At 43.1% G+C, this 24,371-nt stretch overlaps 1 protein-coding gene across 1 annotated transcript; it reads left to right on the forward strand.

Moving 5' to 3' along the window:
* The first annotated feature begins 14,061 nt into the window (after positions 1-14,061).
* Positions 14,062-15,628, forward strand: GAS1 (growth arrest specific 1). The gene is given in 6 exon segments (XM_029959937.1): positions 14,062-14,299; positions 14,302-14,362; positions 14,364-14,641; positions 14,644-14,969; positions 14,971-15,057; positions 15,059-15,628. Coding segments are annotated over 6 exon segments (1,560 nt in total).
* Positions 15,629-24,371: the final 8,743 nt, after the last annotated feature.

Here is a 24,371-nt window from a genome sequence, read left to right on the forward strand (position 1 = left end):
TCATCTGGAATTCCTGAAGGTGACTTGTGGATTTGTGGCTAATGAAACACTGCAAAATAGCACTCACCATGTTGTAAAATAGCCCTAATGTTTTACTAACCTCTTACAGGGAAAAAAATGAAAGGTGCCCAAAGCATTTTATTCTGTTATAACTGTATATAGCACAAAGTTAGAAAGAAATACTGTCAGAACAGAACCAAACATAGGGAGAAGTCTCTGCGACCTCAGAAGTGGATCACAGATGATTTATGACATTACAAAGCAATCACCGGAGACCTGGGGTCCAATTAAGGATTCTCACTGATGAAAATCAGCACACTTTTTCACGATTTACAATGAAGCAAGACTAAAATATGGTCACCTAAAACTTATTCCACTTGACCTTATACAGCACAAGAATTTGTTCCTGAAACAGGACTAGCTCGTTCCACAAAGAAGCCATCTGATAAGAGTAGCAGCGGGTAATAGATTACCTAGGGTTGAGAGCAAGGAGAGGGCACTGAGAGAACCCTTTTCTCGAAGGTTCCGAAAACACAGTATGCATTATATATCATAAAAGCTTTTTACTATTTCTGTTTTTCTACCTTTACAAAACAAGATTCAGTAAAGTACAGGGAATTTCCCTATTTCTAAATTATTGACCTTGTACTCTATCTCTTAAGATGAATTAAAGAGGAAGCTTTAATTTAGAAGTTTAGAAGTTTCCTTCTAAACTACATTACAATTCAATAATTTGAATTTTGAGGGAAAAATACAATACATTTGTATTTTTGTCAAATAAAAACTAGCTTTAATAATTTTCTTTTGCTAAATTTACCTTTGTTTAAAGTCTTCCAATTAAAAAAAAAAATCTCTGCCAGACAAAAATAATCCAGTGCCATTCATGGGGAGAAAAACCAAGTAAACTTGTAGGAATGCAACTAATAGCTTTACATTCCTGGGGAAATATTGGCCCAAATTGCAAGACAATGCTTGCTGATAAAAATGGCAGACAGACACAACATAGCTGCAGCTGGGTTTTAATCACCTTGCCAATGTGGACAAGAGTTTTCCCCTTCTCACCGTTTCCAGGACATGTTCCATGAACAAAGCCATCTCCATCAGATTTCCTTAGCAACAAATACCTGTTCCCCACATAAAAATCTTTCTGGACACAGATGGGCCATGTAGACACTCCCCTTCAACCTTAAATCTGCCCAGTTTTAAGCACTTCAGTTGTAGTTCCAAGAAAAGAATACACAGGGCTTTCTTTCTGGCTACTTGAACAGGGGTGATTTTCATCCACAATGATGGTAAATATCTTCCTGATTCAAAAAAAGAAGTGTAACTTGTATTCTTTCTGTGCCTTTTCAGGTGTGCTGTCTGAGCACATTAACTTATCGATTACATAGCTCTGCCTATATAATGGAAATTCTAACATCCTGAAGACACGAACATTACTGAGATTACATTGAATCCAAAATGTCAATAGTGGAGAAATATTATGATGCTTTTCATCTGTAATCGGAACATTTTCTCTACAACATTCACGTTTTCTGTAAAAAACCCCAACCCTCCTCTTTCACTGAGTTGTCAAATCAAAACATGTAGAAAAAAACAAAAGGCCTTTTATTCCTTGTTTAATGGTCCAGCACAATAAAAGTTAACATGATAATAATGACAGTGAGAGTTCAACATATGTTAATTACTTATTCAAAAACAAGGAAGAAGAAAACTGCAATTTCTCTTCCCTGTTAGGTCTACTGTTTCTCCTCTATTTTCTTTCCTCCTTTCTTCATAATTTTTTAAAATTTATTTGTTTTAAGAAACAGATATCTGGCCACCTCTTGCCCACATCTTCAAAGCATTGTACTAGAGTTAGCCTGTTTCGAGGCTGATTACAAACCGGGCCTCATCTGAAGGGAGAGTTTGCACTAGTCACTTGCATGCTACTGTCTCAGGCTGGATGAATTCTGTCTGCCTAATTCAGAATCCCCTTGAACATCAAAGGTCTAACTCACACTTTAGGGTTAGCAGGGTCACATTCCACCTAAAAGAAGACTAATACTGCCTGAACTGTTCACAACAAGCTTCTTGTTTGACAGTTTTTGCCCTATTTTCTGTTCTCAAATGATGTGCAAGCAAACATATTTTGCCACATTCTTTAATAATTCACTAAACACTTCATGTGAATTGATTCAAATGACTTTCTCTGAACCATCTGCTCTGAGCCTTGAATATTTGTACTGTGCCATTCAGCCTGCAATTTTCCACCTGGTTTTAACTCCTGGTTTCTGAAACGTTTCCAAATCCACAGAAAGATTTCAGGAGGGACACCTAAATGATTCTGATGCAAAATCTCACAGAAATACATTTAGGCATGAGTTTGTACAATGCTTTGCCTTTGATAAATAGTTTTGTGAAGGAAAATTCAGTTAAGAAAGCTGGCAAAAGGCAACTGGAGAGGCCAAAGCAGTATCAATAAATATGGACAAGTAGAAGACCTCTTCTCTGCTGTTTTTTCCTAAATGTTGGCAGGGACTGAAAAATAAAAGCAGTCAAGAAACGACATGAGTGAGAGAAATGCAAGGGAAAAAACCAGAGGCATAGGGAAAATAAGTATAAAGGTGTTATCACAAGGAGACAACCACTCCCAAGTGGAATAAAGAATGGTGAAAAAATTTAAAGGACATTGGTACTAGCCACATGAATATATATATGATCCTTTGATCTCACCTTGACGAAATTCACTATCTTGCAGTAAGCATCAGATTATCCACATCAAAACACATTGCAAGTTTTTTGGTGTATGAGAATTCAGTCCAGCTGAGGACAAACATGAGGAATTCATAAGGCCTGGTTAAACCAAAACAAGCCAAAACAAGTTAATGATCCCACTTTTCTGTCAAAAACCCAATGTCTAACACAGTCATATACATTAGGTTAAATTGAGGTTAAAACCAACTGTGAAATAGACATATCCTTTGAAAACAGGGTGTTATAAAAAGTTTTAAAGCACTCATGTACCAGGAGTGTATTGCAAAGCCTCACCTCTATAGCACCTCTACAGCACCTTCCCAGAGGTATGAAACAAATTTAACGAAAGCAAGTCTTCTGTGAACTTAACTCCGACCATCACTGGAAGAAATCCAACTTGGACTTTAAGAAAGAGGCAAGCAGAGAGAAAAGGGAATTTTCTCTCTTTCACAGCTGAATTAAAGAAGCAAATGCCAAATGTAGAAGGCAAGGACATGGTATAAACTTGTAAGGCTACTTTATTTTTTCCTAAGACATGAATCTTAATTTAGGGAGTATCCTTTCCACTATTTCTAAGTCTTTATGTCACATCTTGCAGCTCATAAGCACAAGTAGGGTATCCAGAATAGGGTAAAGTCTGTGAACAAAAGGAAGAAATAGAGTGGTGGGGTGACTGTATAAGACCAATCTTAGAAGAGAATGAAGCAAATTTAAATGCTATTGACTGGATTTTTACAAGAATATTTGCAAAAATGTTATACTAAATCCTAAGCCTAGTTTGCTTTAGCTCAGTTTAAAGTCTGAATACACACAACAGATAAAAGCAACTAGACAATGTTACACAAGCAGCAGTTCCACCCACAGCGTAATGAACTGAACTGGTATGGGTGTCATGAATAACTAATCATCCAATAATTAGTCTAATATTTTATGAATACTACAGGAATTAACATTTTTAGAAAATTACTTGGGTGGGAAAATTAAATATAGCTATGAACAAGGATATTTAAAGATGATAAATTTGCATCAGTTAGATGTTTCCAAACAAAGAAATCTATTGAAAGAAAGTAGTCACAACTTCTTAATTTATCACTTAGGACACTTAAAATAGGCCAAAACAAACCACTGGAAAATTTAACACAATGACTAATCTCACACTGACTGCATAATCTTGCAACAGGGATAGAGAATGTTCCAAAACCTCTTATTCCATCTCTAAGGTCTCACATCTGTAAGCCTCTGGACATGTTTGGGCTATCCAGCCACAGATATTAGGTCTGGCTCCAGAAAACAGCATGATGCCTGCGTACAACTTAGTCACCAGAGTTTGGGAAATCTCCTGAGTACCACTGCTGCTAATCACCTTCCCAAAAGTAATGACTTTAGTCTCATCTTTACAGTGTCCCTAATCCAATCCATCCCTTTTGCAGAACTTTGAAAAGAGCAGTCACCTCAGGCAAGTAGAAAGAAGCTCACCTTCACAAGAATGCACACAGAGAATGATTGCTATTTGTTAGGAAGAACAAAATACTCATTTGCAACACGACTGTAAACAGGTGGTTGCTCAGTGTACTTTTATATATCAAAAAAATGAACACAATAATTCACCTGAAAAGAAAATCACAGTTATTATGTGGTGTTGTTACTGAGCTTTCCCATCTCAATATTTTAATGCTTATTGTTGGCACAGTGACAAGTTTATGACTGACTGTATTTCTCTATCATATCAGAAACCGTTAATTTTTGCTAGCTGCAGAAAGGAGATATATTTTCAAATCTATCCATGACTGTGAATGATTCCTGTTTGAACATCAAATTAGAAAATCTGATTTTCAAAGGTTAGGTGCTCAACGTATTTTGAAAATCAGGCTGTCTGGAAATGCCTCAGACTGTACCTCTAATAAAGAAGCAAATGAATCATTCATCACTTTTGCAAATTAAACTTTTGAGACACAAAGACATTTTTCTTTCATCCCAGTATTCAAATACCACAGTTCAGGGTGTAGTGAGGAAGGGAGCAAAACTCTAACTGCTTTGACATCTTTTCATTTTAGGTGAAGTGCAGGAAGATGCATGTACCTGCATGAATATAGCTGCTGTTCCTGTAATAAAATCTGCTAATTATCCATGCTATCTCCCCCCATACAGAAATCCACCTTAATTAATTCTTCTCCTCCGATATTTCAAGCAAATGAATGAACAGACTTAAGGGAGTTTAGGTTGCTGACCATAACAAAAGCTGCACTGATTAACTTAACTGACTTTTAAAAGGCCTAGTTAAATCAAAGCAAATCTTTGCCTCAGCACACTTAGTTTATTTATTGAGTAACATTAATATATTTGAGTTGGTAATCTAGGTCAGGACTGTGAAATATTTGCATGCCTACTTCATGTTTAGCACACTATTTAGTCTAAATACAACTTGTTTCAGTAGATTGAAAGAATGAAACTCTTCTAAGAAGGTGTCATAAACAAGTCTGACACACTTATAGCAGGTCAACTCAGTAAAGCCATCACTATTTCTTGATATGAAGCCAGCTGTGCTTAAAGAAACCTATTGGAACACACCCAAAATCAGTCTGTTAACTCCCAATTTATGTTGAATTAGATTTCTATTATTTTAATCAAATTGTTTTGAAAGATGGTTTTATTTTAACCACAGCTACTTTCGTGTATAAACAATGCCTTGGGCAAATATCATCACAGGATACATCCAGGATAGCTAATAAATCGAACGGATTGATGATACGTTTCTGAATGGCATGTTTCACCGTTTCACTACAGCCATCCTCAAATTGTAGTACAGCAATTGAGTCTGGGAGTAGAAGAAGTAGGAGACCAAACTAGGTATTACTCTTCCAGAGTACATGTTCCACTTGTGTTGGTGTAATCTGAAATGACAAAAATGAAACCACTGCTCTTTTTTTGTCCATCAGACTATATATGAGTGAAACTCTGCTTACCCACAAAGTTACTCATTTCTTCCTGCTTCTCATATACAAAACCTCAGAATTTCCAATTTCTTGCAAATTTGTATTATACAAATTTCAAATAAGTATATCCAAAAAATGAAACAAAAACTTACTAATTGCTTCAGGGAATATGTAGTTGTAAACATTTTAAAAATATGAAAATAAAAAAGCCAACAAACCAAAACAAACTGACAAATAAAAAAATCTAACTGCTTTTGTGTGTGTGTTTGTTGACATATCCAACAAAGAACTTCCATAATAGTGTCACGGCTGAAGTTGGTTTGACATGGCAGAGTAGTAGAGAGAGGACTCTTGGTAAGGCACAAGAAATATGGCACTGATCTTGTGAATGATTATGATTGAATCTATTGCTAATACAGTATCTAAGTATAGTCTATGCAGCATATAATATAAGCATGTCTTAAGGGTTATAATATAAGCAGATTCAGCTAGAAATGTACAGGTTTACAGTCTTTCGTCTTACTGAATGTACAGTTACAAAGCAGCAGAGCACCTCTTTAGCTACTTTAGAATTTTATTTCCACATGGGACTAGATCTCAGCACTTTTACTCACCAGTCCAAAAGCGAGTGTTTCCCTGTTGTCATGCTGGGTATACAATGCAGGCATCCTGGTTGGGGAGGGGATCCACTCAGAACCTGACTGCAGCCTTGGGAGACCAATTTGCCCAGTCTCCAGCAGCATTTTATACCCTTTTGCAGACCACTGTGTAACAAAGTCAACCTCAATCACCACAGCTCCTTCATCTCCAGAATGCATTCATCATGTGAGCACCCAGACAGTTCCTCCCGCAACTGCCACCTGGTGTTCTCATCTTAGGACAGTTCCCATCTAGTGTTCTATCTAAGACAAATCATGTTGCCCATTGGAGACAATCACAAGCATGTGGGGAAGGGAGGATGAAGGTGAAGACCTGACTATCCCATGTCACATAGTGACAGTGCCTGTGGTTTATCTTTATCTTTGTACAGCATGGTTATTTAAAATCTGTATCTAATTGGCTTAACAGGTGACCAGAAATCTCTTGGTTTCACCGTTACTTTTGCCTTTGTTAGCACCAAAAAAGGGTTGGCAGCCTACTTTCTTCTTAGATTTGTTTTAACAGCATGTGTGGTCTAGTTTGTAATTTAGATTGGAACAGAGTTCAAAAAACGAGAAGTCCAGCAAAGTATTGAGCAATATTTCCATGTTTACTCTACTGGATGCACTGGGTAAATCTCTCAATGTTACTTACAATTTCATATATAAATAACAAACTCCAACTTTTCAAGGATGCTACTCAATTTTTAAGTAAATACTACAAACAAAAAAGGCATATTGAAGAAAAAAGGAGACAGTGGACTAAAAATCTATTTCAGACCAACCCGCGTACCCTCTTGAATGGATGGACCTCAAGGCAGGGACTGGGGGAGCAAAGTCCCTCCCACAGTAAAAGAACAACCTGAACATAAGTCTGTGGGACCTGATGAGATGCATCCCAGAGTCTTGAGGGAATTGGCTAATGTAGTTGCCAAGACATGGTCCTTGATATATGAAAATTGATGGCAATCAGGTGAAATCCCAGGCGACTGGAAAAAGGGAAACATTTTACCCATCTTTTAAAAGGGTAGAAAGGAGGACCCTGGGAAATACAGACCTGTCAGCCTCACTTCTGTGCCTGGAGAGATTATGGAACAGATCCTACTTGAAGCTATGCTAAGGCACATGGAGGACAGGGAGGTGACTTGAGACAGCTTCACCAAGGGCAAGTCCTGCCTGACCAACTTAGTGGCCTTCTATGATGGAGTGACTAGATCAGTGAACAAGGGAAGGGCTACGGATATCATTTATCCGGACTTCTGTAAAGCCTTTTTTAGTCTCCTACAATGTCCTTCTCTCTAAATTGGAGAGAGAACGATTTGATGGATGGTCTATTTGGTGGATAAGGAATTGGCTGGACAGTTGCATCCAGAGGGTAGTGGTCAATGGCTCAGTGGGTGAATGGAGATCAGTGACAAGTGGGGTCCCTTGGGAGTCCTTACTGAGACCAGTACTGTTAAATATCTTAATCAGTGACATAGACAAAGGGATTGAGTGCACCCTCAGCAAATTTGCAGGTGATACCAACCCAAGTGGGTGTGATTAACACCCCTGAAAGACAGGATGCCATCCAGAGGGAGCTGGACAAGCTTGAGAAGTGGGCCCATGGGAACATAATCAGTTTAACAAGGCCAAGTGCAAGGTCCTGCACTTGTGTCAGGGTAACCCCTGGTATCAATACAGGGTGGGGGACAAAGGGACTGAGAGCAGTCCTCAAGGACTTACGGGTAGTGCTGGATGAGAAGCTGGACATGAGCCAGCAATGCGTACTTGCATCCCACTTGGAGTGCAGTGTCCAACTCTGGGGTCCTCACCCAGGAAAGATACAGACAAAATGGAGCAGGTCAGGAGGGCCACAAAAATGATCAGAGGGATGAAGCACCTCTCTTAAGAAGACAAGCTGAGAGAGTTGTGGTCGTTCAGGCTGAAGAAGAGAAGATTTCAGGGAGACCTTATTGTGGCCTTCCAGTAGCTAAAAGGGGGGGCTACAAGAAAGATGGAGATAGCCTTCTTAGTAGGGCCTGTAGCAATAGGACAATGGTAATGGCTTTGAACTAAAAGACGCTTAAGTTCAGACTAGATATAAAGAAGAAATTTGCTGCAATGAGGGTGCTGAAACCCTGCTACACATTGTGCAGGTGGATGCCCTGTCCCTGAAAAGTCAAGGTCAGGTTGGATGGGGCTTTGAGCAACCTGATACACTTGAAGATGTCACTGCTCATTGCAGGATGGTTGGAACTTGAGGATGTAACAACACCAAGGTTGTGCGTTTAATTCCATGGTACCGACCATTCATTTAAGAGCAGAACTCGACAATCCTTGTAGGTCCCTTCCAACTTAAAATATTCTGTGGTTCTGTGGTACCCTATCATGAAATTGTTTGGCTGGGAAGGGACCTTACAGATCATCTAGTTCCAACCCCCTGTCATGGGCAGGTGTGGGCAAAGGTGATGGTACCCCTGCAGGTGTAGGCATGGAAACCAGATTGAGGTCTTGTGTTTTGTGTTGCCATGGCACTGGGGAGGGAAGGGGGAGGGCAGGATGTGGAGCAAGGTGTAGGCTGCATGATCTCATTCTTAGACCTGATATTCAGAAATGTTTTGAACAAACCAGGTACATCTTCTAACAAGAAATATTCTGTACAACACGGCCACAAAGACTTGATCCCATTCCCACCCCCCGCATTTTGAACAACAGTGGCTACAAGAAGTACCTCGATTTTGCATCTAATCAAGGGAATTAGACATGAAATTTGCAGGTTTGTTCTCCTCACCCTCCCCCAAAGTGATGTCTTTTGGTAAGCCTTGTGTCCTCAGCTATGCTGAGTGTTGACGGGGATATTAAGCCTGTGACCACAATTGTACTGTTAGGGCTATATGTAGCTAGTCTGCAGTTAATGCATATCCTAAAGCCAACATAACAATGTCTAACTGGTCCTACAGCATGAGATTGAGTAGTCTCATCAGCTAGGAGCTTCAACTCAACCAAGTGACTGTTGGTCAATACAGTTGCTGTCTATCCTCCCTGTTCATTATTTGTCTTTCTGACTAAAGCAATAGGGAGAAGGGGTGCTCACACTAGAGAGTCACGCACATTCTAGTGAAGAAAACATTACTATTTTGGGGAGAATTCACACCTAGTTTAGGTGGCTAACTTAAGACATGAATTTCCTAAGCAGCCCCTGCTCAGACAATAAAAAGATAAACTACTCCAGATGTGGAGCAAGAACCTAATTTAGATGCCTTCACTCCTCCTTACTTCTCCATTGAAACAGACACCACTTGAGAAGGTATTATATTCATTCCCCTGCCCCCAGCTTGTGCTGGGAATCTGGTAAGTCACAAGGTTTTTCTTTTGTAACTTTAGAATGCAGAAGGTATTATTTAAAGGTCTCTGAGGCTACATCAAATCCAAGTACCATGCAGTGTGCACATGTTCATATTTAGTCATCTGCATAGGCTACTGTGAGTGACACTGGGCCATTTTTACAGGATGAATGTTGGTGTATGAGTAGGGCTTTTGCGGCCTCCCATGACCCTCATGCACCATAATGCCAAGGTTCTGAGAACGATTTATAGAGATGTAAATAGGAAGATGTTGCCTTTCACTGGCAGGTGAAATCTACTATTAGTAGAGAACTGAGTCCCTTCTTCAAGAAGAAAAATTGCTCTCTCACTGTGTATCCTTATCAGAGACATATTTAAGATATTATTGGATGCACATACTGAAATTGTGTCAGCAAATTAGTTCACAGGACAACAGCCAGAAAATTTTAATAGCAGTTGTAAATATCTTAAAATGCAGAAAAAAGCAATATAATCCAGTAAAAGAAATGTACTTAAAAATAATTTGAAAGGAGTTAACCACATATACAGGCCATGTATTTCAATTACAACTGAATGTGAACTGCTAAATTTTTAAGGTCAACTGGTTTTGTGTCTATCTGGTTTTCTTATTTTCTAAACATTCTCAATGAAAAACAGGTCAGAGAAAGAGATAAAAAAACCCATGATTTGGAAAGGAGATCCATTAGGAAAATGTGTGAAACAAGAAAGGGGGGAAAGACATCAGGATTAAACAAAAAGGTGCCCAGGAGTCTTTCCAGTAAATCCAGATAAGATAAACACTGGCTTTTCTGGTTGCCAAAATGACCCCTACTGCTGAAAGACAGTTACTCTATAATAATTTGGAGAGCTGGTGTAAAGAACAAAATTAATTAAGACAGGAAAAAATGGCATAGAAAAACCTAGCAAATGTGGAAATTCAGAATGCTACCAGATCTTATTTTACTGGTGTAAAGTAAAATACATCAAGTTGTGGGATGTATTGTCTTATTTGGTGCTTTGTGAAGCAGAGCAAGAGTTGCTTTCCATTTTACCTTCATAGCTGCTCTGAAAACCGAAAAGCTGAGTTTGACAAAACCATTTCTGTTGTTAGAAAACCACAATCAAAGAAGTGGGGCCATACAGTTATTTCCCTAGGTTTAGTTCCATACAAGAAAACAATTCTTTCCTCCAACAGAGCACTGTGATCCCTGGAGTCCTCACCCAAAATGGCAGTTACAAATACAGACAGAATCCAAATGCTCAATAAATAAGGACAGACAAGTATGTTTTAAAGCATTTCAAGAAGCTAATTTATTGATTAGAATATAATCCTGGATGTAGATGATCATATTCTAGATGGCTAAAAGGTGTGACAATTGAAGAGCCCAGCTATTTTCTGTTAAAGTTTCTGTCAGTTTTAAGATATCAAAGATAATTCCAAACTTCAGTCAACATTTGCCTTATTATTACTACTGTATGAAACTTGCATTTCTTTAACTGAAAGCTGTATGTGAAAATCTCTGCCTATGAATAATGCAGTACTTCATGCCACGCCTTGCCTTTCAGACCGGCAGGCAAAATGAACACTGTCCCTAGCCAGGGAAGCCCATCAGCACTAGTGCGACCAGGCACTGATCCACTTTCTGCTCAGGCAGCACCACAGCAGTCTCTTCCCAGTCATGCAAGGGTGCAAGGTCGGCAGTGAAGGCTCCTCTACTCCCCCTCCTGGGAGGTCCGAAGTTCAGCGGCTGTCTTTCCTCACTAAGTCAACAGCCTGCTTTCTGCTCCAGAAATGAAGTACAGTCGAGCTGGATGGATTTTGTAGATGAAGGCAGGAGCTGGGAAGGGGCAGAACTCATCCCCCAGCTGTCCACAGAAGGCAGCCCCACTGGGATAGACAGCCACTCCTGCTCTCCTGTGCTGGGGAAGCTCAGGAGGCCACAAGGCATGACTGTTTTCCATTGAAGTCCCCTTTTTCAGACTCTCTATGTATGGAACACCCCAGCATCCAGGCCTCATTCTTTCTAGCTGCATGGTGGACTGGTTTCCCTAGAAATCAGACACCACAGCAGCACTTTGTATAGAGCCTGCAATGTCATCTTCAACCTAGCCACCCCAAACTAGCGGATTTCCACCAGTGACAGTGTTATCATCAGTGAACAAGACTACAAAGTAATGCCTGAGCAATCCCAGTGTATATAGCTGATGCATTTATTGAACCCTGCCTGAATGGCATCTGGCATTTTTAATACCACCATTCAACATGAATTAAAAGAAACAGCTCTAAACTAGGAGGATGAAGGCAGGGTTTCTATGCGCAGTTTTCGCAGATTAAAAAACAACTTCTGCAACAGAATAGGCAAAACTATACTGAAGGAGAAACACAAGCAACTTGTAAAATTGATGACAATGGAGCAAGTCTTTAAGAATGCTTCTCAAAACATCAATCATACTGACTCCCAGCCACACCACACCACCATTACACAGTCCATGTGCTTTCAGACAGACATTATTCCACAACGCATGGGATTCCAAAATCACCGAGTTTCTGGAAAACAGATTTTGTCCTGATTTTTGTGACAGATGGAGTTGATAGTCTCAGGATGAAAAAAAGCGCCAGTTTTGACAGGCAGCAGATACCGATGCCCCTTGTGGTTGGAGACGATGTTGCTCTGGAATTAAGGTAGCACTGAAACGAAAGGCAGTGGGTAAATTCACCACTATTTACTTTGCTATGCTCCTCTCGTTGTGCCTTAATATTTTTATATCTACTTCCTTATAAGCAAAGCAAAGCGAACGGAGGACTTCAGCAAGTATTTTGCTTTCACTGAAAACTCTTTAACAGACTTTTAAAAACTTTTTACTAGTTGGCAGATAAATTATCAAAGAACTATACTCAGATTTACTGTATTTCTGTCACCAGACACCATTGTAAGTCAGTGTCTTAAAACCGTGCACAAAAACCTCAGGCGAGAACCTGAGTTGAATGAGTTTAAAATCGGTGGAGTATGTGGCAAGTGGAAAGTTGCAATACTGAAGGCATAGCAATGAAATACTTACATGGTCGCAGTACACCACTAATAGAGAGAGCTTTGCTCGCCCTTAATGTACTAGCACACTGAAACCAGGAGATCTGTCTCTATTTCAGTAAGAACAAACTCGGTCCCATTTTGAGCCTGATCCTCCCTACCTTTCTGGAAGCGCCTCTGCCCTGACTTGAATCACTGGGAAGTTCGGGTACACACGTCATCCGGGCTAGAGACCTTTTTTTTTTACCCCCCTCGTTGTAAAGAGCAGGACGAGCGTCAGAGCAACGTCCCCGCAAGAGCAGCACGGGGAGCTCCGCCGCCCGTCCCCGGCGCGCGTGTGGCTGCGAGCACCCTGCGAAGCCGCAGGCCGGGCAGCCCGGGGCCTGGCCCGCGCGCGCCGAGCGCTCTCGCCCGGCCGCCGCGCCTAACGGGAGGAGGGGCTCCTCGGGGGGCTGTCACTCTCCTTAAGCCTTTCCTTTCAAGCTTTGAATGTGAGCTGCCCTCCGGCCCCCCTCTCTCCTCCCCTCCCTCCAGCACATCGTAAAGAGAAGGAGGGGGAAAAGAAAAAGGTTTCAACAACAGGCTGGGCCAATGGCAAGTGGCGAGGCAGGGAAAGGGGGCCGAGCGAAAGGAGAAAAAAGTGGAGAAAGAGAGAAAGAGAGCGAGAGAGCGCAGGCTGGGGGGGAATGTGTAAAAGAAGAAGCGTTGCTAATTTTTTTTGTTTGTTTGCTTTTCCATGCATGCATAATGGAGCCTAATCAGAGCACATTGCTGCTGCTCGGAGGGCACTTTTGTATTTAAAGCCTTTCAAAGAAAAAAAGATCCACAGACGGATCCGTAGAGCAGCTTGCAGGGCGTGTTGACAACAGAAGCAACATCAGTCGCCCAGACAGAAAGAGACCGCGAAGGCTGCCTCTTCTCCTTTCCCCGTGCCCTCGTCTTGCTAGCGGGGAGAGACGTTTCTTCTCCTCGCCACCCTAAAGTGCGACCAGTGCCGAGAGGGAGTGAGCGGAACTGGGACTGTAAATGGGATCGGAGCGGCTGGCATGTGCAAAGATGCTTCGAGCGGAGAGTTAAAAGCGCCCGAGGAGGCAGCAGCAGCTGGGCATTTACTTTGTGGAGGGGGAAAAAAAAAAAGAGACGGAACTGCATGAAGAGCAGGACAGCACTATGAGCTCTCCCGGCGCAACCTGCAATTCCCCGAGTGCAATCCGGATCCGCTGTCGTCCGAGCCCCTGTTTGCTCTGACTCCCCACCCGCACCTCTCGGGCGCTCGCACCTGGCGAGCCGAGCCGGGAACAGCGGGAGGTGGGCCCAGGACGGCCCAGGACGCCTGCTTCGTACCCACGGCTTCAGCTCCCGGGGGCTGGAGAGCCCCGGGCCCGGCGTGCATGGATTGATGCGGGACCTCATGCACACGGCCGGCAGGAGTTTTGGAAACTTTTCCACGGGCTGCAGCTCCTTCTCCTCCTCCTCTTCCTCCTCTTTCTTCTCGTCTACTAGCGCTTTCCCCGCTCGCCCGCGCTGCAGCCACCCCGTCCGCAATGGTGGCCCGCTCGCCCGCTGGACGGAGGCGGCAGGCGCGGTGCCCGGGGCGGCCGCCTGGCTGTGGCTGGCGGCGGCGCTGGGCGCAGTGTGGCGCCGCGGGGTTCGCTGGTGCTGGCCCGGCGGCTGATCTGCTGCAAGGAGGCGGTGCTGCGTGTCAGGGGAGCCCGAGTGCAGCTACGCGTTACAACCATCCGCCGAGGCGTGCGCCCCGGTGCTCCTGCCAGCAGCAGCCGCGGCGGCGGGCGGCGCGGGGATTGCCGACGGGCGCTGCAGGCGCAGCCGCCCCTCCAGGCGGCGGTGCCCCCAGCCACTGCACGCGGCCGCTCATCCAGCTAACACCCGGCCGGCCCGGCGCTGAGACTGCGACTGCGCGCAGAACGAGAACTGCGCGCCACAAGCGCGCCTCGAGCCCTGCCTGCCGACCCGCAGCCCGCGGGCAGTGGCCCGCGGTCCGGCCCCGGTGGCCGCGGCGTCATGGGCTGCACGGAGGCGCGGCGGCGCTGCGACTGGGACAGCCGCTGCAGCCTGGCGCTGAACCGCTACATGACCTACTGCGGGAAGCTGTTCAACGGGCTGCGCTGCACGCCCGAGTGCCGCGCTGTCATCGAGGACATGCTGGCCGTGCCCAAGGCCGTGCTGCTCAACGACTGCGTCTGCGACGGGCTGGAACGGCCCATCTGCGAGTCGGTCAAGGAGAACATGGCACGCCTCTGCTTCGGCGCCGACATGGGCGGCAACAGCGCGGGCAGCAGCGGCGGCTCGGTCGGACGCGGCCTGCGAGGAGTACTTACGACAGGACTACGAGGAGGAGCGACCAGAAGGGAGGGAACGACGCCAGGACAATGCCCGGCGCCGATTCCGGCTTTTCCCTTTGGGTTCCCAGGGCAGCGGATAGCGCTGGCGACCCGCCCGCGGCCGCCCGCGCTCCTCGCCTCCGTTCGTGCTGCCCTGCCCTGCCGAACGGCTCTAGATCCTCCCTCTTCGCATCCTTCCCTGCCTCCCTTGATCAACCTGACTGTTACTCACCACGGCCTCCCCCGTCCCCACCGCCGGCGGGCCGCGGCCAGGCCCCCGCGCCGAGCCGCCGCGGGCCTCATCGAACGCTCCTCGCCGCGCGGGGCCCGGTATCCCGGCCGCGGGGCCTCTCGGCGCGAGCGGCCCCTATATACGTTCCGGCCGTGGATACTCCCGACCCGTCCGCCCCGGCGCCCGTCCCTTCCCTGTCTTCCCCGTCTGCCTCCGCTGCTGCCTGTCGCCCCCTTGCGCCCCCTTTCCCCGGCCCAGCCCTGCGAGTCGGTGGCTGGAGCTGTGGCCGTGGCGCAGGGGCCGCTCCTGTTTCGGGTGTTGGTCTCTCTCGAGTGTGCACTATGCAATTGCTGCCACCCTGCCTTCGTGTTACCAGCGAGCGGAGCGGCTGAGAGAGACTGCCGTCAGCTGCCCTCCGGTACAAACCGGGAGTCGTAGCACGCTGGTAGTGAGGGTCTTTTAAGAGTTTTGACATGAAGGTTAGTAAGAGGAGAGCAACCCAAACTTGCTGCCAAAGCGTTGCCGTACTGATCAGTCAGCAACTTGACTATCATTTGCCGCATCTCGCTCTTCGTGATGCCGTGGTGCCTGAAGGGGGTTTACACCGCATCTGCCATTAATTAAATTTAGGGAAATAGCAGACTGAATAAATTCGGTGGTTTACAGCACTCACTCTTGCACACACATCTTCCCTATAACAAAAGCGTGCCAGCAGCCATCTCTTCCTCTGTAACCTAGCGACATTAAAAAAATATTTTTTTTCAGAATTGTTGGCCGTACTGAACAATGCAACTTTTGTTTTAAAAGAGCTCTGCACTGCCATCTTGAAAGACACTTTTAAACTCGAGAACATGTGTGTACAAATATCCTGAAAAGTTTTATTGCCTCGTCATATCAGAGTGCTGACCTCTGGTAAATCTTATATAAAAAAAGTATTTAAAACTGGGATTTGTTACCAGTCGCTGTTCATTGTATATAGAATTCTATAAATTGTATGCTTTGGGGATAATTTATTTAAAAAAATAATAAAAAGTTTTAATTCTGCATCCTATTTGCCAGATAGCTGCATTTGCTACTCGTTTCTGAAAAGGTACAGGTTTCGTTTTATGTTTAAAGGGATACCAGCAACACTGATTAAGTGAATTATTTTCTAGAACATCAAATGTACAGTGTATTTTACAGATTGAAAGTTAACTTTCTTATTTGAAGAGACTTTATGAACGTGTTAGAATTGTATGAACGCATTTCTGAGCTGCCTTAAACCTTGTATTTTTTATAGAAGGTGTAAAAAAGGCCTGTGTTTTAAATATGTATGGCTTTTTGTATTTTCTAAACGTGTAAATTAGTAAAGAAAGAGCTTTAAATAATGGATGCGGTTAAATTGTTTTCTAGGGACACTTGAACTCTCAGAACCCGAGGTTGGGGGGGATGGGAGGAAGCGGGAATTGAACTACAGAATAACAGACCAAAAAACACTCAACAAACAAAAATTCTCTGTTTGCCTGTAATAGTTTACATGGATGTAAATTACTGCTATTCTTACTTTAATGAATAATTACATGCAAAAAGTAAATACAGCTTTGAAAGTACTACTTTAAATGAGTTGTTCATTTTATAATGCGTTGGCATGGTAACTTGCCAGTGCTAGAAAAGAGTAAAGCAATTCAAAGAAGGTGCTCCTGTATGTATGTATGCACCGCTCTTTCTTCGTGGGGGCACGTTACTCTCACTGACTCATGTAGAAATGCTCCTAGGCGTACAAACAAGTGGTGAGAAATACATCACACAGAGGTGGCAAGCGTTTCGAACAAGGCTTCTCTTGGGGCAGGCAGGGGCACAGGCATCAAGGCGACTGCAACAAAACGGAAAGTTTATCACTCAGCCTGCCTTCTCCCACAACGAAGAATGCAAAAGTAAACACACTGAAGGGATCAGCAATTACTAGATCTTGTAATACTGTTCTTAGGAGTTGCTTTGCATCGTGTTGAAGCCTGGTTTGCTGCCAGAGCTACTGATCTACACTCAAACACCCTTAGATAAATAATTACACTCTTAAGCTGTGTCGAGTGCTGATACACTTGACCTTGTAAATAGAAATGTTTGCAGTAGGAATAAACTCCAGCATTGGAAAATCTTTTAAACATTAACACAAAAGAGAGAGCTCAGTCCTCTGGGGATTTGAGTTTGGACTGTCAAGCTAGGCACTCACCAAAAAAAAAAAAAAAAAAAAGGCAGGGGGAAAAAGTTTATTTATCTTCTATTGATGGTGTTTATTTAAAGCTTTTCGTTTTAAAGGCTGTAATTGCAAGGCAAGTCAGAAGTTTGAAAGCTACCACAAATAAACTTTGACTGAGGGGGCGACAGATTAGCAAGAAATTTTTTTTTCATCTTACCAGATCTTGACAGAGCACAAATCCACATCTGTCTGTTGTATAAATCAACAAAATTAGAAATCCCTGCTTCTGGATTAGTTATTTCAATGAAAGATTATTTTATTATTTCTTCAGGGTGTGAATTTGATTATATTGCCCAGCAGTCAATGCACACAAGTGCACATGCACTCGCATAAACCAGCCCCAAATAGTTGAGATACCTAACAAGTGTGTGAGTACGGTGCGCGGCTATGATCTGAAGTTTGTTTTTAAAGTCATCTGAATGGTTGAGTAAGCTTATTATTAAAACAAAGCTGGAAACTGTTTCTTCAGGAGGAGGACAGAGTAGTTGAGTGAGTCTTGTAAATAGAATCAGCTTTCTATACAAAGTGCTGAGTTCACAAATGGGTAGGGATGATCTTAAATACCTCTTCAGAAGATGACCAGAAACATATTTTCAGTTTGTCAACAGTTAGCACCCACAAGAACTATTTAACTCGTTGATGAAAAATTAAGTCCCAGCTAAAAACCTTTATTTTTCTTCAGTTAGGAGTAAAGACATTAACACTAGAAAATCACTGATAATTAACTGTTACAATAAACTCAAGACTTGATTTTACAAGCTCCTGTCAGAAACATCTGCCAGGAATAAATCAACCCTGAGCACCACTAGGCAGGGACGACTCATCTGTATGCTTCCTTCTCCACAGAAAGTGGATTGTTTTAATTTAAATAATTGTACAGTAAATACAGCTGAACTAATTCTGTCCTGTGAGCTCCTCTCCATAAGGAAATACCTCTGTGGGTTTTATTCTGTTGTTGAAGTAAGCACAATTTCCAGGAGGAATGGCAGCCTGTATTGGTATGTGTCCCAGCCAAAAAAACCTGTGCAGATGTTGATGTCCATCAAATCTCCATGTCTTTTGCTTGATATTTAGACAAATGGAAATTCTTGAACTGTCAAGTAATGTAGCAAGGACAGATTTAAGCAAGGAAAAGACTTCACATTCTCTGACAGAGGGAAATTTTTCGCAGGAAGGGAAGTTCTCTTGTATGTCTGGGTATTGGATAGTGCTCTGTGCTGAGGTCCTGTCCAGCCTATCTCTTCCAGGGGGAGAAGGAACTTTCCATCATTTCATGTAAAATAATCCACTAGGTTCTGCTCCCTTTTCATTCCCAGTTACCAGGTTTGAATTCTTGGTGACAGTTTATTTGTCTTTGCAGGCACTTCAGTGACAAATGTTTAAGGGAGTGTGGGACAATGGTGGAGAACAAGGAGGCAGTTCATTGAACTGACAGTGACCATACAGTAAAAAGAGGGAGATTCAAGCTTCACTGATCACCCAAGCACACAGCAAAGCTTTTGTATGCAATCACAATGGACATAACATAAGGTCTCTGTTTATTTTTAACAATATACACCAATGTATACAGACAGCCATACATAACTTTAAAATTGTCATGAAACTAAGCCTTACAATGGCCGTAAGCAAAGCTCTGGTTTGGCCAAGTCTTTTCATGATCACATTGGAAGGCATGATGGATTTTAGTTACAATCTCCTCTCCACTCCTCCTAAGAGCTTATGGTGTACCAGATCTCTCACTGCAGGCATGCACCTATAGGACATAGAAAGGGCTGCAAAGGTGGTGGCAGACAGCTTTGCAGGTGCAGAACCAGACGTTCCATCTCAATGCAATGCAAAAGCAGTACTTGCTTTTTGGTTTGTTTTTTAATTTTGAAGGTTGTTTTTCCTTTGGAAGGTGAGAGGTACTTTAAGTGCACGTATAAAAAGTAGTGGGACACAAAATCATTGCCAACTGAGTAATGGAAAATGCTTCTTGAGTGACTGAGTTGCATTGCATCTTCAGATGTCCCTAAAAAAACTTCAGACCTTCAAGTGATTTTGTTCCTGTCCCCAGTAATAACATCGCACACTGCCACACTGCCTGTGGTAACACCCATTGCAAGTCCTCAGGAGAAGCAGGTAGTCGTGCAACAGAAAAGATTTTCAAACAGGAAGAGCAGTGCTTCTCTGTGAGATTTCATGTCTGTGATACAGATTTGTAAGCAGTAAAGTCGAAAGTTACTGTATTTTATTGGAGGCATTGGCTGTGGTAGACAGTTGAAAAGGCTCACATTGACTGTCTGAATGACATAAGTTATGTGCTATTAGCATAAATACTTTCTAAGACATCCATTTAATCAATTTCTTAAATAACAGAATGATCTACTACAAAATAGTGGACTGTATACACTATATTTTGGCACAAAGATGGTCATTCTCCCACTAGTAACCAGGGGCTCTAAATAAATGATTTCAACAATGTTTTATTAAAGGAGGACAAGAGCCCTCGAGCTGCATTAATCGGGGAGAAGTCGAGTGGCACTTTTGTTATGGAAATGTTAAACACATAATAGTTCAGGCAAACAATGTGGAGCCACTTCATTCTCTCAGCCATTCTGACACCTCTTAAAGAGGAACTGCAGGGAAGGATGTGGGAAAGATTTGCTTTCTGAAGAAGCTTTCAGCTAATATTTTGGATATTTACTTCCAAAATTCAGCCACTGCAAATGTAACTGAGGGGCATAAAAATAAAACAACAACGAAGGATGATTTATGTAGCTACTTCTAGTGATGAGAGTTTGGTGCTTAAAATCAAAGTAGTCATTGACAAACCCTTCTTTTCTTTAAAGTTTCTTTCTAAAATGAATTTATTATGAGTCAAGTGGATAATATAGTATGAGCTGAATGTGCACGAAGAGAGATTTTTCTTTACACACAGTGATATAGCTTTAGTACTATACCTTGGACATACGCCAGCAAAGGGAAAGAGGAACACCCCAGAGTAAGGAAATACATGGACTGAGGTTTAGTAGGATGGGTCATGAGATGAAGTGTGATGTGTAGGCAACCTAGAAATACATGAATAAAGTGATACAGAGTGAAGACATGACTACGTAAAAAGGGATTCGCTTTCAAAAGTGGTATCTCAAGTGGGTGAGAGGAAGAAAGAGTAAGGAAAGGAGATGCCCATTGTGTAGATAAAGTTTGGAGAATGAATAAACAGTGTACTTGCTGATGAGGAGAATGAAGCTGCAAAAAAATATCAAGAAGTTAGCTGAGACACAGATTGAAAATGACAGAGGGCAACACAGAAAGGTAGCTGGCTTTAATAATGATGGCAGAGCCAGAAAATAGGAGTAATATGGAAGTAAGATGAATATTCAGCTTTGGAAAGGATTATTTTTTTCCCCCATCTCTGTAAGCTCAAGGTGAAAGCTATCATCCCCATGTTCTTGGTGTTCATGACCTTGCACCTTAAACACTGTGTCCAGTTTTGAGACAATTCCCCTCTCAAGTTAAGGAAGGATATTGAAAATTTGAGGGGCTGGTGGAAGGTTGCCAGAATGGCTAGAGTTTGTGACCAGTAAGGAAAAGATGAGGGAGCTGAACTTTAGTCTAGCTGAGAAGAGGCTACCAGGAACCTAATGGTAGCCTATAGCCATAGGAAGGGACTTCTGTAAAGACTGCAGGGCCAGACTCTTCTTGGTAGTGCTAGAAAGAAGGTATGACAAGGTGCAGCAGGCACAAACTGTGGCCGGTAGATTCAGACTGAGCATTAGGAAGAACTTTGCCAGGAGGTGAAGGAGGTAGTGCAGCACCAAGACAGGATTCCTAGAGAAACTCTGCGACCTCCATTGTTAGAAGTTTTCAAGACTTGGCTAACATTGGCTTCATCTAGCATTGGCTGGAATACAGCTTCTAGAAAAAGTTGGGAGTAGATGATCTCTGGAGGACCCATTAAATAACTTTCCATAATTCTGTGATTGTAATGTTGATCTGATGATGGGACATCCAGAAGGGTCTTTGGGTAGATACAGAGTGACATGAGTCTCAGGAACACATATGGCATATGGCCATGGAGATGGTGATGCATGGAGATTGAGGAGAGGACGTGGCTGTTACACATTCCTACAAGGGCAGAGAGGGTGGAAACAGTTGATAAGGGGTCAGTGGAAATTTAGGAAGAGAGTGGAGACAAGAAATAGAATTTAGTCCAGGACCTGGAGAAAAGAGGGAGAGAAGAACTATAACACAAGGGAAATAGTGAAATATAAGGGAATATAATGAAGAAAATGAAAGTGTCTGACAGTAACATTTATAAATTGGAAAATGGGCATTTTGGTTAAAAAAGGGAAGGATAAATCTGGGAAAAGAATTTGGAGGAAACTGGGAGTGCAAGAGACAAATGCTTGTTTATAAACATATCCTGAGCACTTGTCACCACAGTATCTTGCTGCCTTGAAACAACAGAAATAAAAGACCACTGAATCTTCTCCCTTACACATATGTCTGCATGTAAATATAGACAATGCAATACAATAGTGTTGTCACAAAACACATACCTTCATGTAAATAAATATAGTTTGCTAGATGCCATCTATTAATACAAAATCAAGCCTCACCTGTTTATAATGTCTTATACTAAAATAATGCAATCACTTGCTACTTTATGGTGTGAGTGTATATTTGGTTTACTTACTTTTAATTGTTTAAAAAATATAGGAAGCTAGGTGGTTTAAACAGTACAAATACAAGCACTGTAATTTCTGGTCATCCACTGGCAATGACTCTAAGCCTTCTAATTCAAATATTGATAGCAGCTGAGGAAGTCTATTGTTAGCATGACCTTTGTAGTTTTAGCATGTTAACACTTATATTTGGAAATTTCTCTAACAGGGTACTCGCCTGTCCTCTGTAATTCTATTGCATTCTGACATAGTCCGTCCCTACAAAGAGAAATCAGAAAAGAATTCTAGGAGGATTGCATGGATGAACAAGGAGCTTCTGGAAAAACTGGTAGCTTACAGAGGGTGGAAGCAGGGAAAAGTAGCCTGGGAGGAATACAGAGAAATTGCCTGAACAGCAAGGGAGATGGTTAGGAAAGTTAAAGCACTGGCAGAAGTAAATCTAGCCAAGGAAATCCAGGGTAACAAAAAAAGTTTCTTTAGGTACATCAGCAATAAAAGAAGGGAAAATGTGGGTCCCTTCAGGAAGGATACAGAACATCAGGTCACCCAGGACATGAAGAAGGCTTGAGGGACTCAACAACTTTTTTGCCTCAGTCTTCACTGGCAAGTGCTCCAGACTCACTTCATAAGTTGCAAAAGGTGAAACAAGGGATTAGGAGAATGAAGACCTGCCCACTGTAGTAGAAGATCAGGGTCGAGAATATTCTCAGGAACCTGAAGGTGCACAAGTCCATGGGACCTGATGGGATGTATCTGAGGGTCCTGAGGGAACTGGTGGAGTTAGTGGCTAAGCCACTGTCCATTGTATTTGAGAAATCATGTCAGTCCAGTAAAGTTCCCACTGACTTTAAAAATCTTCCATTTTTAAAAAGGGAGATAAGGAAGACCCAGGGAACTACAGGCTAGTCAACCTCCCCTCAGTGCTTGGCAAGACTATGGATCAGATCCTCCTGGAAACTATGCTAAGAGACATGGTAAATAAGTGGCTGATTGGTGACAACCAACATGGCTGCACTAAGGGCAAATTATGCCTGACACATTTAGTGGCCTTCTACGACAGGATTACAGCAGTGGTGGATGAGGGAAGGGCAACGGATGTCATGTACCCAAATTTGTGCAAAGCAGTGGACACTGTCCCACACAACATCCTTGTCTCTAAACTGAAGAGACATGGATTTGATGGATGGACCACTAAGTGGATAAGAAACTGGCTGAACGGTCGCAGTCAGAGAGCTGCAGTCATTGGCTCAATGTCTAAGTGGAGACCAGTGATGAGTGTTGTCCTTGGGGATAGGTGTTGGGACTGGTGCTGTTTAACATCTTTGTCAGTGATGTGGATAGTGGGATTGAGTGCACCCCCAGCAAATTTGTAGATGACACCAAGCTGTGTGGTGTAGTCAACTGGCTGGAGGGAAGGAATACCACCCAGGGGGACCTTGACAGGTTGGAGAGTTGGGCCTGTGTGAACCTCATGAAGTTCAAAAAAGCCAAGTGCAAGGTCCTACAGCTGGGTCAGGGCAATCCCAAGTACAAGTACAGGCTGCCATACTAGCCCTACAGAGAAAAATTTGGAGGTCTTTGTGGACAAAAAGCTTGATATGAGCTGGCAATGTGTGCTTGGAGCCCTGAAGGCTAACCACATCCTGGGCTGCATCAAAAGAGCCATGACCAACAGGTCGAGGGAGGGTATTCTGGCTTTCTACGCCACTCTTGTAAACCCTACCTGGAGTACTCCTACCCGGAGTATTGCATCCAGGTTTAGGATCTCCAACACAAGAAAGATGTTGGCCTCTTGGAATGAATCCAGAGGAAGGCCACTAAGCTTTTCACTGGGCTGGAGCATCTCTCCTGTGAAGACAGGATGAGAGAGCTGGGGTTGTTCAGCCTGGTGAAGAGAAGGCTCTGAGGAGATCTTTTAGTAGCCTTTCAATGCCTAAGGGGGGATTACAAGAAAGTTGGAGAGGGACGTTTTGCAAGGGCATGTAGTGATAGGACAAGGGGGGAATGGCTTTAAGCTGAAGGAGGGCAGGCTTATGTTAGATATTAGGAAGAAATTCTTTACTGTGAGGATGGTGGGGGCACTGAAACAGGTTGTCCAGAGAGCTCCCCAATCCCGGAGGTGTCCAAGACTAGGCTTGATGGGACTTTGAGTATCCTGGTCTAGTGCAAGGTTCCCTGCCCTTGGCAGGGGTGTTGGAGCTAGATGATCTTTAAGGTTCTTTCCAACCC

Source organism: Manacus vitellinus, unplaced genomic scaffold, assembly GCF_001715985.3.
Source record: "Manacus vitellinus isolate BGI_N305 unplaced genomic scaffold, ASM171598v3 scaffold_23_pilon, whole genome shotgun sequence".
Lineage (NCBI taxonomy): Eukaryota > Metazoa > Chordata > Aves > Passeriformes > Pipridae > Manacus > Manacus vitellinus.